This window comes from Vulpes vulpes, chromosome 8 (assembly GCF_048418805.1).
Source record: "Vulpes vulpes isolate BD-2025 chromosome 8, VulVul3, whole genome shotgun sequence".
Classification (NCBI taxonomy): Eukaryota; Metazoa; Chordata; class Mammalia; order Carnivora; family Canidae; genus Vulpes; species Vulpes vulpes.
In genome coordinates, this window is record NC_132787.1 from 39711115 (window position 1) to 39728719 (window position 17605).

Here is a 17605-nt window from a genome sequence, read left to right on the forward strand (position 1 = left end):
TTTACTTGGCATATGTATTCCAGTTTACTGTTTCTGAAAAAAATCTATTATGTCATGTGAATTTCCTTGTTAAGAGTCAGGCCCCAAAGCCTAAAGACCACAGATGTACAGTGACCCTTTGAAGCTGCAAATCTGAGGATTAGGAACTTGAATGTGGATAATAAATTAATGTATCATCATTCTTGTGAGAGTCCATCAGTAAGCCCTGAGAGAACATCTCTATCTTGTCAATATTAAATTGTAAAATTTACCCAATAAGTTACAGTTTTTAAAAAAATTAATTGTTTGGGGATAGAGGTTCCTCAAAAAGTTAAAAATAGAACTATCCTACAATCCACTAATCATGCTACTGGGTATTTACCCCCCAAATACAATTCCACTAAGACACTGCTGGCTATTTACTCCTAAAACACTAATTCAAAGAGATACGTGCACCCTTATGTTTATAGTGGCATTATTTATAATAGCCAAATTATGGAAGTGGCCCAAGAATTCATCAACTGATGAATGGATAAAGAAGAGGTAGTATAAAGTGATACCTGGGTGGCTCAGTGGATGAGCATCTGCCTTCGGCTCAGGGCATGATCCCAGAGTCCCAGGGATGGAGTCCCACATCAGGCTCCCTGCATGGAGCCTGCTTCTCCCTCTGCCTCTGTCTCTACCTCTCTCTCTGTATCTCTCATGAGTAAATAAATAAGATCTTCTTTTTTAAAAAAAAAAAAAGAGGTGATATATAGATATAGATATATAGATATTACTCAGCCATAAAAAGAAATGAAATATTACATTTGCAATAACATGGATGGAACTAGAGAATATAGTGATAAGGGAAATAAGTCAGTCAGATGAAGACAAATACCATATGATTTCACTGATATATAGAGTTTAAGAAACAAAACAAATGAGCGAGAGAGAAAGAGAGAGAGAGAGAGAGAGACCAGGAAACAGACTATTAACCATAGAGAACAAATTGATGGTTACCAGGGGAGGGGAAGTTGGTGGGGGGGATGGCTGAAACAGGCGATGAAGATTAAAGAGTACACTTATCATGATGAACACCACGTGTTATATGGAAGTGTTGAGTCACTATATTGTACACCTGAAACTGATATATAACACTGTACTAACTATGCTGGAATTAAAATTAAAAACAACTAAAAATGAACTATTTGGGGGGAGTGAGAAGGGAATGAGGAAAAATTAAGGGATATTTACATATCTGTGAGAATCATATTGTTTTTGGAACCAGCTCCTGACCACATATCTTCACACCCTTATACCTTTCCCCTAGCTACCTCTCTGTACTCCTCAAGTTTGCAATCATTAACTCTTCTAACAAGCATTTATTTATTGCCTGCCATTACTATTGCCAAGTACCATGTTAGATCCTGGGAATAAAATGGTGAGAAGACATGGTCCCTGACCTTGGGGGAATTTGCAGTCAGTGGAAGATAAACCATCCCTACATAGCAACCAGAGCCGTAACAGAGCAAGTACAGAATACCAGCAGGACATGTGGGAAGGGCACATTCATTTGGAGCAGAGGATTTTCTGTACCCTAGGACCAACTCAGAATAGAGTGAATAAAGTCAGGGTTTAGTACAGTAGTTCTCCATATCCCTGCATTACATATGTCTCTACATACCTCTAAGCCTTCTGTAGAAAAGCCCTCAGATCTTTATGTTCCTGTCTTGATAGTACCACATCTCTCTGCATCACCCTGATATCTGTCCCCTAATCTTCACTGCATCTCTCTTGGTTTATACAACATATAAACATAACTGCTTGGCTTCTACCCTGGAGCCTTGGCCATGATGGCTTCCCAATTACCACTGGGGAACAGAATGGGACAAATAGTTTCTGAGGGTGGGAACCAGCTCCCTTGGCAGGACAGAGCTTGCACTCACGGGCTTGAGATCACAGTGAATGATTTTCTCTACATAAAGCATTTGCAAACACTTCAAAACAGAGAGGGTGAAGCGTCGAACTATTGACAGACTGAAGCCTTGAAAGCTATTATTCTTCATCAACTCATACAAGTTGATTCTGGAAAAGAGAGAGAGAGAGAGAGTGATGTGTATGTATCAGTGCAGAAGGTATAATGCTGAGCTTGAACCTGAAAACAATCCCATATCACCTGGTTTCCCTCTGGTAGTAGGCAAGCCTCAGGCCAGGAGGCAGAGCTTTTGTGTCCTATAAACTCAACTTTTGCCTTGATTCATGGTAGATCCTGTGTGAAGCTCAATTGTGCTGGCCTCTCAGATGTGCCCTTGTTTCTTATGTGGCAAGGTCATTTAAGCACTTTGTTACACATGTGGGTGTTCAAAGGTTGGGCCAAACTTCTGAAATATTCATAATTTCTCAGGCCCTTGGGAAGGATCCAGGAAGTCCATCACCCAACCAAGTGGTCACTCCTGCCCCAAACTAATAAGGCTGTCTAAAGACATCAAAAGGTTCCTGATAAGTAAGGGAACAAGAGAGTGGGCAGATGGGGGCTGAGGTAAAATGAAGAAGCCCTACACCATCCAAAGTAATCCTGGTTGCTTGGTCCCATCCATCTGTAAGCTTGCAGAAATGAGGGTTTACTCTTGCTAGATTATCCTAAATTTTCTAGACAGGCAGAAGCCTGCCCTATTGTATAAAAGCCTGCTACATTATATGAAATCTGATGATTTACAAGTGTTAGAAACAAATGCAAAGCATTTTAACAAGAAAAACATTGTCTGTGGGCTGCCAGTATGTGACTTTGTAAATCATCAAATGGAGAGAAGAGGGAAAGAAGGGGCACCACCCAGAAACAACTCTGCATCAACTTCTTCTTGATTTCTCCCAATCTTCCATTTCTAAGCCTTCTCTAACTCTGGCAGTATTTAGGAAGCTGTTCATTCTTGAGGAGTACAGGAAGATGTATAGCTCTAGCCTCATCCTGACTAGCTGTGTGACCCTGGACAACTCCCAACCTCTATGGTCTTTGGATTCTCCCCCAGCATATCTGCCCCTCCTCACTTCTCAGAGCTCTAATTTTAAGTACAATGACATCTAACTGGCTTGTTCTTTTAAATACAATGAAATCTAATCCTGGCTTGTTCATTTTGACAGAAGGAAGATAATTCTCCTCTGCATACAGAAAGTAGACCATATTTTGTAGTCATCAGAGATGGTGAGAAGAGTATCAACTTTCCTTCTAATTCAAGTTTAGCTGGTTCTTAGAATTTCACTGACAACAAAGGTGTCATGGGAGCACCAAGCTACCCGCTCAGGGAATCCCATAATACTGGGCCTCTGAGAGTCTACCCTAATTATTCCCCTTTGCTAAATGCTTTCTGGGTTTCTGTTTTTGTTCAAATTACAGAAGCTGGTCTTCTCAGAGAGAAAAGTAATCAGATTAGCATGCCCTTCCAATTAGCACACCCTTCCAGCTCCAATATTCAGCGAGGTGATACCAATCTATTTGTCAGGTTCTGCTTCCTGGCCAAAAAAAATATCTGCTCCTATCCTTATTTGCTCAAAATCAAAGTCCTTTCCCTGCCTGAGAGCAGCTAGCTGCTACTCCCTTGGGTTCCAAGGAGAATTATAAAGCCAGTGAATGGAGACATGGGGGCAAAGAATAGTCGTTTTCAACATATTTAAGTTTCAGTCTTGAGGGCAGGGGCCTTGTATTGGTTATGTCACCCAGTTTGGCACCCAACACTTGGGCAGCACATCCTGAGTATGCTGGCAGGTGAGAGACATGACTGAGGGGTGGAGTGAAATGAGCAGCTTTGGATACAGCTCTTCACTCCTTAGCTTTCTAGGTATCTGAGTGGTCATTGTGTCTACTCTAGTCATTAAAAGTTCACATCTAGAAAAATCTAGTGTTCGGACCTCAAAGTTTTTCTTCTATCACCTTAAGCAACTTTTCAAAAGAAAATACATTAAAAGAAAAAGCAGCTGACCCCAGGAGTTCAAAGGTGATGCAGAGATGATTGCGAAAATAGAAGAAGTCCTTCATGTGTACCACATTGTAGGTGTTGTCTTTGTCCTTCCTTCTGAGAGCTTCCAGGATCTTCAATTCCACCAGGGCTTGGTGGTGAAATCTGAAGTGGTAGGGGAGTGGCAGGAGGATAGGATATGGGGACAGAATTTACAGTGTCATGTCATGCGGCAGCACTTAGCCCCATTACCCAGACCCTCCCCATTACCCCAACAAGACTGTCCAGGGGGAGCAGAAAGCACTAAAAGCTTCATAATCTTGCCTCATCTTTGCCCCATTGTGAAATCAGATAGGTAGAGAGAGAAAGAGGGAAAAGGATGAGGAAGATCAGAAGAAAAAGCAGAAACAGGAAGGGTTGGCATTATGAAGGGGCCAGAGTCATGCAGACCACCCCTCCCATGGCCTAGGCCATCTGCCAAACCACACCTCTTCTTGTTCCTGATGATTTTCAAGGCCACCAACTCATTGTTTTTGTGATCCAAGCACTTGGCCACCTGTCCAAAGGACCCTTTCCCGATCATCTCCAAAACCTCATAGCGATAGGCAATGTGGTCATGCAGGACCTGCAGAAGCCAGGTCAGGGTGAGGAACAGAGCCATAGGCTATGGGGCTTCCCTGATACTGGGGCCCATGTCATCTCATGGTTTACCCTCAGGGAGATCATTCTGAACTGCACTGAGTATTTGTGCAACTCCCACCCTCCTGTTAATTGCTTCTGCAATGGTGAGGTTGTTGCTTGGATCGCAGGCTACCAGTGTGGTTCCAGGAAGGTCCCACAGGTTCTATCCATGCCAAGCAGTGCAAAGAACATTGGATGGTCTTAGAAAACTCAGGTTCTAGATCTAGTCCATCATCTCTAGTTTTCTGCCTATGTGGGAATCTGTAAAATGAGAAGATTGAACAAAGTGGCTCTAAAGTCCCTTCCAGTTTGGATATTTCATAATTCTTGAATGCAGCCAAGCAGCAATTTGGATGAAGTTCTATTTCTGATCCTTGATGTGTCTCCATTAATCAGAGAAGGCTTCATGTCTGCTCTGCCTCTTCCTGGTCAGAACTGGTCCTCCTCTTGACTTACTCAGATTTAATTCTAACTTGAGAGTTAGCAGTTAAGAACTTGAATCTTTCTCAACTAAGAGAAGCATTTTCCAAGAGCCAGAATCACCTATTCTCTTCATGGGCTGGAAACTAGAGAATGGGTTATTTATTCAAAGCAATAGGAAATTTTCATTTAAAAATACTTTATCTGAGTATCTTCAGACAAATCACTTACCCACTATGAGCTGAGTGCCCTCATCTGTAACTGAAGGTCTTGGAGAAGAACCTCTAAGACATTCCAGCTCTGAGAATCTCTGATTCCTAGTTTTACTCTCAGGATTTGGGAGAGGCGAAAGACAGATGTTTGTATACAGTCCTCAGAATGTGTTTGTGATTCTGTGGTGGTGGTTCAGTCATAGAGCAGGAATCAGGACCATGAATATGAACAGGTACAACTTTACCTGTTAATATGTGGAAGTGGATTACCCTACTTGTAAAATTCGGTTGTGACAATGTACAGGGAAAGGGCAATGGACAAGTTCTGCACATGTTGGCACAAAGTTATTTTGTACGTATTTTGGGGCTTGGAACCCAAGCCCCAGACCCTTGGGCCCCAAGTCATCAGTTTGGTTGTATGATAATTATTTGTCTAGATGCCAACTTTGACCCTGATTATCATTACTTGAGGCCAAGGACCAGGTTGTGTTCATTTTTATAATTCCCCTTATCACAGAGTCTATCACATGCCCAAACATATAAAACGCTCTCAATAAATAGTTATTCAATTAATAATTGCTGAAAGAATAGAAATACTTGTTTGGGAATTTAGCATGGAATTTTTGGGAATTTGATAAAGATGGAGGTTCTGAGTAAACAGTGAGGACGCGTTATCCCCCTGCCTGCCTCCACCAGTAACATAGCTCCTAAGATTTGAGACTGAGGAACTGAGCTCCAGTGAATTGACTTAAAGGTAGTGTTGACATCCCTGGGGAATTTCCCAGAAACTCTATGCCCAGGTATGGTTGGGGTGGAGGAGCTGAGGATGTCTGGATGAATTGGAAGTAAGATTAACCAAGGATTAATTTGTGCCAGAAACTCTAAATCCTTCCTTCTCAGTGCGACCAAAGGACCAGCAGCACGGGCATCGCCTGGAAGCTTTTGAAAAAGGCAAAATCTTAGGTTCTATCCCACACCTGCTGGATAAACATCCACATTTTTAACAAGACCTCCAGGGGATTTAGGTACATAGTAAAGCTGAGAAACACAGCTTTAAATACTCTGAAGAAATATGTCTCTTCTACGAAGCCATCAAAGACCAATCTTATTTCTTTAAACGTAACCAAGTTGTGAGAAAACGTCCAGAGGAGGAAATTCCCAGCAGCCCACAAATCTAGTGGACCAAGCATCACATATCTGGACAACTTCAGAAGTGAAAATTGCTTTCTGAAGCAAAAAAGACACTTTCCACTGCCCAGATCTTGCCTTCAGGCCTAGTAAGAGGCACTGTCCTGGGGAACCTCAGAGACACAACCAGAAGAGAAGAAGGAGTCAAGAGCTAGGTGCCAGGGACTACAGTGACAAGAACCTTTTTTTGCTTGTGGAGAAATGGCATTTAAAATGAAATAGGAAAAAAAAATGAAATAGAAAGAGGTCCATGTGTGGGCTTGTATGGAGGAGACAAAAAAACAAGACATTGGGAAGACTGCATCTTATTCCATGGAGTCTGGCCTTTCCAATGGGTAAAGGGCTGTGCAGAAAAAGTTTGTGAGAATTTGTCCAGCATGCAAACTTGTTACCCCAAATACTCTTGGAATACCCTTAGCAGAGTAGTTTGTATATTAACTGCATGTTTTCCCATTTTTCAACATGGCATTTCTTTGGTTTAGCACCCACTAGAATCCTTCAGGATGCCTAGTCTGAGATGTATTGGCACTAAATGCTATTAAAACAAAAAAGCCCACACTTTTTTTCCTTTCCAGGCTACCTCTTATCCCAAGCCCCAGGCCCTTGGAGTTACCATGACCTACTTCCCCGTCACCTTCATATAGGAGCCATGTTCATCATCGAAACTCATTTTGCTGAACTTCTCAGGAGTCATGTGGAGCTTCTCTGCTTCAAGCCCCAGGAACCACAGCTCTGTGTAGCCCAGGATTTCACTTTGCTCATATGAAGATAGCTGGTTCTTAAAACACTTTAAGGCCTCTGTATGAAAGACACTATAGTTGTAGTTGAGGCAACACGGGGATTTGCCCAGGGTCCTAATGATGGCACCCTTTCTTGCTCATAAGCCAGTCACTCCTTTCCTCAACTAGGTGACTTACTAAGGATCACATATCTTAAAACTCACAGGGTAGAAATGTAAAGGATAAATGTTAAGATGTCATACTGACTTCAACAAATCAGGAGGGAAACATAAAGGGAAAGGGAGAATCTAGCTCCCAAAAGCTATGGTTGCAGCAGCATGGGTAAAAATTCCAGGAGGAAAGCTAGTTGTTGACATACTGTCAACAACAGTATGTAGTTACGGCAGCAGTTTCTGAGTTAATATGGTTTGCAGCTACACAAATAGTTTATCCCAAGAAGGTTACCCCTTAAAGGGCCAAGCAGGTAACTTAAATGCAACTTTAAAAGCCCAGGAGGTATTCCCACTCAAGTCTGCAGCTCAGACTGCAAGGAAGGAATGAGTGTTTGTTCTTCTCTACCCTTCTCTGTCCAGACCCCGTCAGGTGTTTGATGTTTAGTCTGGCAGCAAGTGGGGTGGGATTCAAACTTTAAGTAGATAAACTGGAGAGTGCTGAGAGAGTCCTGGGGATTGCAGGTGGGAGGAGAAGGCACCATGTTATTTGACAAACTGCTAAAGAGTTGAAGAAGGAACTGCCAGAAGGAAAAAAGACATGAGAGACAAGACCTGTGTGAAGGGCAATCATGTGAATGCTGAATAAGGCATATTCCTAGCCCAGAAGACAGAACCAAGACCTAAGAAAACAAGGAGGCAGATTATCAGCTCTGTAAAGGCAAAACTAGCTCAAAACTGAACTGATCTTTTTGTGGGTGGTTCCCAAGATTGTTTAAGAAGTGGAAGGACAATAATTTCAAAGCTGTGGGTGTGGGTAAAGAGCTCCAAGCATCAGAGGGTGTTGGCATAGTGAGTGTTAGTTCTCTTCCTTTGAATTCTAATAGGAAATGAATCTCTGAACCCTGTACGGATGGAGTTGAGCTCCTGGCCAAAAACATATGTGTGATCTTTCAGGCCTAACCATAGGTAATTAAAAGGCTTCCTGGCAGGGTTCATGAGGAAGCTTCCCTCCCCATGCCAGCATTGGTGCAGAGCCAGTGCATGAAGCATCTGAAAAGTTGCTGTCAAGGGCTCAGGTTCCCCTGGGTGGCCATGCACTTAGACACATCTGCATTCCTAACCAAGATGCCCCCATTCCTTGAGTATTTCTGCCAAGACCTCCTTATCAAGAGGAGAAAGTGAGGCCTCAAGATACTTGTCCCTACTCTGACTCAGTACTTAGTACATTTCTACTATTAGCTCTTCCCCTCTACCTCCTCCCCAACCCCTCCATAAAATGACTGAAGGCCTGTTCAGCTCTCTAGGCAGTGAGACAGTTCCCTCTGACTGAGCTGATGCATCTGACCCGGTGTGGTGCCAGTCCATGGGGGAAAATGGAATACTGGGGAGTTGGTGTTTTCCCCTTTTTTAAAAATATTTTTTTATTGGAGTTCAATTTGCCAACATATGGTATAACATCCAATTCCCCTATTTAATCTCTTGCTTATTCTATCACAGTAAGTAATGAGAAGCTTACTTTTACTTTCATTTTGGCTTTTTTCCTTAATTGACTTCTCCAACATCTGGTTCAGCTCAGCTCATGATGCCTTGAACATCTAGAATCTGCCCCTCCTACACCCTGTCATTGCCCAAAAGGCATACCTGCTGCAGTGAGAGGCACCTTGTGCTTTCTTGGTGGTTTCTCCTCTGGCTTGGGATCTTTGGTTTTAATGCTTGAATGGAAAGGCAATTCAGAAGCCTTGATTTCAGAGGCTGGCATCTGATTATGACTTTGATTATCCTGTCCAGACAAAGAGACTTGAAATAAAGGACTGCTTAGACTTCTCTTGGGTGTCACAAACTATTTATCAGACCAAGAACACCCACATCCAGCCAGACTCTTCTACCTTTCCAGGGAGAAAATGATAATTATCAGACACTAGGTTTTCTCAATCTTCCTGTCGAAGTATCTGTCTGATTCACATTATTCTCTATAAGGCTCATGCACAGTACCTTATGCAGTTGATAACCCCAGTGATGTCTTACTCCAGGAAGAAATGGGACAAGTTTTGTGTTTTTTTTTTTGTTTTTTTTTTTTTTTTTACTACTGCTCTTAAGAAGGTCAGTTCCTAACTAAATAAAGTGATTTGCCCAAGGGCACAAACACTTGAAGTTATAATACCTCTTTAACTTGGCACTTTCTCACATTATCTTATTTGGTCCTTATACAAAAAAAAAAAAAAAAAAAAAAAAAAAAGTAAGGGACATTGGAGGAAAACACTCATCTTGTATGCTTCTACCATTTATATACCAGACACTTCATTCTTCCTTTCCTCAATGAATCTTCATGACAACCCTATGAAAAGCCCATTTTGTAGATAAAAGAAAGTCAGTGATTTATTGCTAAGGTTTATATTCTTTATAAAGAGATAGGAAGGACTAGAACCCAATTCTTCAGGTGATATTGCACTTTTCCTAGCCTTTCTAAACTTGGTTCTGGACAGCAGTTAGGTCTTTGACCTGCCTGCTCAGGGCCAAGTCCACTGCCCTGTACTCACCTGATACAGCAGGGGTGGCTTTAGCAAGATTTTGTTGCCGATGCATGGAAAGTTAACCATGTTTTTCTTCCCCTTGGTATCCACAAAAGGGAGTGAAGTAATGCTGGTGTTTGGATTCTATATAAGGAGAAAGTGGATAAGGTGCAGAGCCTCAGGAAAGAAATCTTTGTCTTCACGGAGTCATTTCTACCAGCTCTCCTACCACAGCAAGAATGAGCCTGAACCAAATCCAGGCCTAAATGTATTTTCAAAGCTCTTGTACAGCAAAGCAGAGTGGTCAAGCAGATGAGCTGCTTACAGCTGCAGATCTTGAATAGGTCACACAACTCTCTCTTTAAGCTTCAGTTATCTCATCACTACCATGGGGACAAAAATGGGATCTACCTCATAAGGCTTTTGTGAGGTAAACAAGGCAACTCATGTAGAGTATTCCATAAGTGTTGGCCATTATTATCATCATTCTAATATCTTACCACCCTAATATGGGAAGCTCTTCCTGCTAAATAACGTACATCTTCCATGGTACAACATAAGCTCCCATTTCCTCTACATTATTGATTTGACCTTCCTTGGATCCCTGTCCTCATGCATTGATTGACTGATTGATTACAAAAGAGGTAGTCTGTCAGTGAATAGCCACATTTAAAATTGTGTGGAGGGATCCCTGGGTGGCGCAGTGGTTTGGCGCCTGCCTTTGGCCCAGGGCACGATCCTGGAGACCCGGGATCAAATCCCACGTTGGGCTCCCGGTGCATGGAGCCTGCTTCTCCCTCTGCCTGTGTCTCTGCCTCTCTCTCTCTCTGTGTGACTATCATAAATAAATTTAAAAAAAATTAAAAAAATAAAAAATTAAAGAAAAATAAAATTGTGTGGAGATGAGGCATGGTGATGTGGATAAAGTATATGCATCATATTATGCTGAGTTGACCAAAATGCCACTGAAAAGCTACCCTGGCCACCCACATACCTTCATCCTTTCCTAGAGAAAATACACTAAACATCACTGCCCACCTTATGTAAGAATCGAGTCATTCTGAGGTTCTTAATCTTGGAAGGTGGCTTCTGGGCTTGAGCCAAAGGCTTACTCTCAACCTAGATCAAGTAGAACAGTATTGAAATAGTGTTTAGCATGCTATCATCTCAAGCTGTTGAGACATATGTTTTGCTCCATTACAACAATCAAGATATGGTTGAAGCCAGCTCTCTTGACCTCAAAGCTAGGAAGAGCTAAGAGAAGCCCAGAGAAGTGCTGAATGAATGTATGAGTGACTGCAGATCAAAACAAGTGGTCTTTCTGGCAGTTCTTATCCTGGATTGACTTTTCCTATGGTTTTCATACTTTAAAAAAAATCTATAGAGCCTTTTCTTCAGATATAATTTTAACTAGGCACCTTGGACAGGGGAAGAAACAAAAGCTGAGCTGCTCCTTCTAAAGAGACAAAAATGTCCACAGTCTTGCTCTGGGACTCTTTCGACCCAGGGGCCCTAGTAGAACCCACTAGAATATGAGACCCCAGCCTGAACACCAGGGACTGATCAGAAGAGACTTCACTCTAGAAAGGGACGGCAAGCACACCATGAAAGTATATGACATAATTGTGTATGATATAAGATGGCAGTTATCTAACGGTTATACATTTATTTTAATATCCACTTGAAAAACTATAGCACATTAAACCTATAATTTTACTATGAAAAATGAGACCAAAATTTAAGTTTAAAAAAGTGTAAGCATTACATAGATATGACAAAAACCATGAAGGTGGCACTGAAACTACTAAAGTTTAGCAAAAACAGGCTATAGTTTAAATCTAGGTTCTTCTCTTTGTTTTTTTTTATAATAAATTTATTTTTTATTGGTGTTCAATTTACCAACATACAGAATAACACCCAGTGCTCATCCCGTCAAGTGCCCCCCTCAGTGCCCATCACTCATTCACCCCATCCCCCCTTCCACCACCCCTAGTTCGTTTCCCAGAGTTAGGAGTCTTTATGTTAGGTTCTTCTCTTTGAAGCAAAACTCATGTGTTCTCCTTCATCCAGCCCCCTCTTTGGGCACTGAATGAGACTTATCTGAGACACAGCTGGTGCCAGACCCACCTTTGCTTACCCACCTTTGTAAAACTTGGTATACTGGCCACAATGATATACAAACTGGAGACAGTAGTTCAACTTAATATCACCCAGCACAACTAAGCCTCTACAGAGCTATAATGATGGGGATCATGAAGAATAGACCATCCTGACCTCCTAAAATAAGGACATGACCTGAAGAAGAAGGGGCTGCATAGAGCATGGCTCATGGCCTTAAACCAAACTAATTTAATTGGCTAACTATACTAATGCAGGATTTGATTGTCTATTGAATGGAAAATGATTATATCTGAGCAAATACTGTAATCACAAATCTCACAGAGTCCCAACTTCTCACCAAATAAGTCTATGGGGATGAAAACTTACAACAGTCACAACAATGGCAAGATGGCATTGAGAACAAGTTGGGGAGACTGAACAGACCAATGAAAAGTATATTAACAAAACACAACTAAATACCAAACAAAGGGCAGGAACAAAGAATGTTAACAAAGAAAGAAGAGATCACTGTAAATGCAGTTTGCCTAGGAGAATGTGAGGGGGCTTTGTGGAAAGGGTGTGGCTTGTTCTTGGCTTTAACTGGGAGGAAAGGTAGAGAGTGTGCTCATTAGGTAAAACAGTATCTGGGAATGCTCTAAGGGTCTTCACTGCTCATTCTGACTAAGCTGGTGCAGAAGGCACACTGGATTGTGGAAGGCACTGAATGCTAACCTAAGATATTGGGTCTTTATCTAATGGGCAATAGTGTACCACTATTTGTTACATATGCAGAACAGTATTTCAGAAAGACCCTTCTAGCAGCAATGCGGCATAAAATAATGATCACAGATATGAACTCTGATATCAGACCTTAGTTTTGAATCCCAGCTCCACTACTCATTAGTTGTTTGACCTTGGGCAAGCTTTTAACCTTTTCTCACGTAACATAGTAATATAACAGTACCAACCTCATAGGGTTGTCATAAGGATTAAGGGAGTTCATGCGCATAAAGCACTTAAACCAGTGCCTTCTATATGCCAAGGGTAAGTGTTTGCTAGAAGTCATTCTCCTCTTTTATAAATTGGAGAATAATTTTTGGTTATTTCTCATGAGAAAGGAAAACCATGGACTCAGAACTGATGGAGAATGAAAAAGATGGTGTACAACCTAAAATGGCTAAAGGCAAAAAAATTAAAATTAAAATAAAAAAATAAAATGGTTAAAGGCATTGAGGCTGTTTAATACAAGAGAAGATAAAACAGGATGTGTGAGAAGTTAACAATTCTGATACTGCCATACATTTATACTGGAATCAAATGACTAAATAAAAGGATTGTAGATGACAGGAACCAGGTTTCCCATGTTGGGCTGGAGATTTATAGATAGTCAAGGTCATCATCAACATTACCACCATGTGATAATCAATTAGAGTTGGAGACATCAGTTCGACCTCATGTTTAACCCAATGTAGATACAAATGGTTACATATAGAAATACTTATGTTTATGTGCAGGGGTTAATGCATGTGCTTGTGTGCACACACAACACACACACACACACACACACACACACACACACATTTCTTTGCTTTGTTAGCTTGAGAGGTTCCTAAAAGAACTAACACCTCCATAGAAACAAGTACACCTAATACTCACAACTTGGCTTCTAATGCCATTCTCCAGTAAGAGTAAGAAAAGCTTTTTGGAGAAATGATTGATTCTAGGACTGGGTCAGGAAATACACAAGATTGGCCTGGAGCATCTTCTATGACATAAATAGGGAAGGGCTAAAAAAAAATAATCCCACATTTTTTTTAAAAGATTTTATTTATTTATTCTTGATAGAGAGAGAAGCAGAGACACAGGCAGAGGGAGGAGCAGGCTCCATGCAGGGAGCGCGACATGGGACTCGATCCCGGGACTCCAGGATCACGCCCTGGGCCGAAGGAAGGTGCTAAACCGCTGAGCCACCCAGGATGCCTAAAACAATCTCACATTGATGAGAGTGTGTCAAAAGGGCACAGGAACCGACTGACAGAGTTCCCAATGGCCAAAGCTGGAACAATTTTAGCAACAAAATATAGTAGTGTTGGATTATAACTCAAGGTTTAAAATAAATATCCACAAATCCATACTGATGTAAATGAATAATTTAATAAAGAAATAAACAGGGAGAAGAAACAAATCTCCCATGCAGAAGAGTTCCTAATATATTATACAAACACTCCACCCTAGAGGAGAGCACAACTTGCCACTCCTTAAGCTGTGCATAGTTACTGGTTTCCAAAAAGTATAGCATGGAAAGGAGAGAACAAAAGCAACTGTAGAGGAGAAACCAGGCCAAAACTACTTCACCCAGGTAATCTAGTCAACATCAGCAACCATAAACTATGTGGACAGTATGTGCCATTGGCATGATTTGATGAAAATGGCACTTAACCTCAGTGGTCTTCCTCCCAAAGCCTACAACCCTAAATGCATCATGAGAAAAACAGACAAATTCTAATAGAAAGGCATCCTATGATATATGTGACCAGTATTCCTCAAAACTGTCAAGGTCATCAGAACAACAAAAGTCTGAGGAACTGTCACAGTCAAGAGGAGCTTAAGGGGACATGATAACAAAATGTAATGTGACATCCTAGATAGGAAACTGGAGCGGACAAAGGACAATAGGTAACAATTAAGGAAATCTGGCTAAAGTGTGGAGTTTAGTTAAAAATGTATCACTATTGGGGATCCCTGGGTGGCTCAGTGGTTTGGCGCCTGCCGTTGGCCCAGGGCGTGATCCTGGAGTCCTGGGATCAAGTCCCACGTCGGGCCCCCTGCATGGAGCCTGCTTCTCCCTCTGCCTGTGTCTCTGCCTCTCTCTGTCTCTCATGAATAAATAAATAAAATATTTTTAAAAAATGTATCACTATCTAAATTTCTAAAAATCTAAATAAATAATAATAATGGGGTGCTTGAGTGGCTCAGTCGGTTAAGCATCTGCCTTGTGATCTTGGCTCAGATCATGATCTCAAGGTTGTGAGAGGGAGGCTCTGCGATCAGCAGGCAGTCTGCTTAAGATTCTCTCTTTCTGCCCTCTGTCCCTCCCCCCACTCATATGCACATGCTTTCTCTCTCTCTCTCAAATAATAAATTTTAAAAACCTAAAAAAAAAAAAGCATCACTATCAATGCATTATTGCAACTAAAGTACCACACAAATATAAGGTTTTTATAATAGGGGAGACTGGGTGTGAGGTGTGGGGTATGAGGTGGTATATAGGAACTCTGTACTATTTGTTCAATTTTTCTGCAAGTCTAACACTGTTTTAAAAAAGTACATTAATAAGACAAACAAAACTCCTGAGGGGAGGGGTAACACCAGAAAGGCCATTCCTATGACTCAGTATAAACTCGTTCTATGTGACCTGAAGGACAGAATGAGGTCAAAGTGTGGAATTTATAGAGAGGTAGTTTCTAGTTCAATAAAAGAAAGATTTTCTAGAACCTAGAGCTGTCCAAGAATGGAATGGAAGTCCTTATGAGTTAATGAGCTTTCCGTCTCTGGAAGGGCCAAGTCACCCTAATGAGTATCTGTAAGAAATGTGCATGAACTCAGGCAAAGAGCAATATGAAACCTCCAAAGTCCCATTTGTCCATAAGACTCATTCAAGTGACTCCTGTGAGTGTGTCTTGAGTTCATCTTTTATCCTCTCATGGAACTAACACTGAGAGCCATTGCAGAAAACAATGCTTCCCAACCTTTGTCACTTCATACCATGCATGAAAAACTATATTTGTGTGACAACCTGGGGCAAAAAGAGGAGGCAGCTCACAGACAGATGCTATGAGCACAAGGTTGCAAGAGGCTGCTGGCCTCTATATCCATGCACACCTCTACCAGTGTGTCACACAAGTTTACAAACTTGCTGCTTGTTTATCTCCAGCAGCTTCCTCAAGAGGGACATAATCCCCGATAACAACATTTCATTCTATCACAGCATCCCTAGGAGGCAGGAAGAAGAGGGTGTGATCTCCCACATTCATGGTGGCAAAAAAGACTAGGAGCTTCAAAGGCAAAAATGAACTACTGGCACTTCATCAAGATAAAAAGCTTTTGCACAGCAAAGGAAACAGTGGACAAAACCAAAAGATGACCTTCAAAATGAGAGAAGATATTTGCAAATGTCTTATTAAATAAACGGCTACTATCCAAAATCTATAAGAAACTTAACCAAACTCAACACCCAAAGAACAAATAATCCAATCAAGAAATGGGCAGAAGACATGAACAGACATTTCTCCAAAGGAGACATATAAGAGAGACTCCTAACTCTGGGAAATGAACAAGGGGTAGTGGAAGGGGAGGTGGGCAGGGGGATGGGGTGACTAGGTGATGGGCACTGAGGGGGGCACTTGATGGGATGAGCACTGGGCGTTATACTATTTGTTGGCAAATCGAACTCCAATAAAAAAATATACAAAAAAAGAAGACATACAAATGGCCAACCGACACATGAGAAAAATGTTCAACATCACTCGGCATAAGGGAAATACAAATCAAAACCACAAGATACCACCTCATACTCGTCAGAATAGCTATAATTAACAAGTCAGAAAATGACAGATGTTGGTGAGGATGCAGAGAAGGGGGAGCCTTCTTGGACTGTTGGTGGGAATGGCAGCCACTCTGGAAAACAGTATGGAGATGCCTCAAAAAGTTAAAAACAGACCTACCGTATGACCCAGCAATTGCACTACTAGGTATTTAGCTCAAAGATACAAATGTAGTGATCCTAAGAGGCACCTGATCCCAGTGTTTATAGCAGCAATGGAAATTGTCACAGGGAGGTGCCTGTGTTATAAATCTAGATTATTCAACACAAGCTGGCTACAGTAAGCACAAACTCCCACTTGCAGGACTGAATAAGAATGTTTTCACAAACATGCAAATTGTCATTTATGATTTCCTACCATGGGTAGCATAATTATGTGAGAATGAATATATCCCTCCAAGACTCTGCCCACTATATCCCTAGCTTAGGCACCTGTTGCAGTGGTCTCCTAAGCAGTACCCTGCCCCTCACTCAATCCATCCTCTACTGCCTAAGACCTCAGAAATTAAACATGAACATCTGATCTCATTGCTGTACTACTTAAATCTCCCCAGTGACTTTTAAGGGTATGGATGTCCTGGCATACAAAGCCTCCCAGTCTCATCTCTTGTCATGGCCCTGGCCCTCCCCTTTTGGCTCCAGAATTATGAATGTCTTGCAGTTCTCAAACACCAAGCTGGTTCACATCTCAGCATGTCCACTCCTACTGTTTCTCCTTGGGATGTTCTCTCATCACCTATTTACCATCTTCTTCCATTCCAAGTCCCTGTCATTCACCTGGTGAATTTTACCCAAGTTCAAGTCCCAGCCAAAGTGCCACATTTTCCATGAAGCCTCTGTAACCACTGCATGTGTAATTCTTTCACTACTCCAATACATACTTGCTGCAATCACAGTACCTGCAAAGGTTTGTTGCATGAGGTTGTCTTACACCTGCCTTCTTTTGCCAGACTCTAAGACTCTTTAATAAAAGATCTGAGTCTTATCTCAGAATTCTGAGCCTAAGGTGGTATCTCACACCTAGTAGTCACTTAAATATTTGATAAAGGAAGGAAGGGAAGGAGAATGGAGATACTGAGGGAGCAGGA

At 41.6% G+C, this 17605-nt stretch overlaps 1 protein-coding gene across 4 annotated transcripts in view; it reads right to left on the reverse strand.

Annotated features, from left to right (window-relative positions):
• Positions 1-17605, reverse strand: part of DYRK4 (dual specificity tyrosine phosphorylation regulated kinase 4) — a 51686-nt gene that overhangs the window by 18672 nt on the left and 15409 nt on the right. The window contains exons 3-9 of one of the 4 annotated variants that reach the window (XM_072766201.1): positions 10853-10933; positions 9842-9958; positions 8946-9084; positions 7047-7210; positions 4400-4536; positions 3936-4076; positions 1908-2046 (exon numbers count right to left, since the gene is read on the reverse strand). The exons of 1 other annotated variant lie outside the window; for it this stretch is intronic. In XM_072766201.1, the coding sequence (XP_072622302.1) occupies positions 1908-2046; positions 3936-4076; positions 4400-4536; positions 7047-7210; positions 8946-9084; positions 9842-9958; positions 10853-10933 (918 nt within the window). The remainder of the gene's footprint in view (positions 1-1907; positions 2047-3935; positions 4077-4399; positions 4537-7046; positions 7211-8945; positions 9085-9841; positions 9959-10852; positions 10934-17605) is intronic. 2 more of the 4 variants (XM_072766202.1, XM_072766203.1) reach the window with 2 other exon arrangements.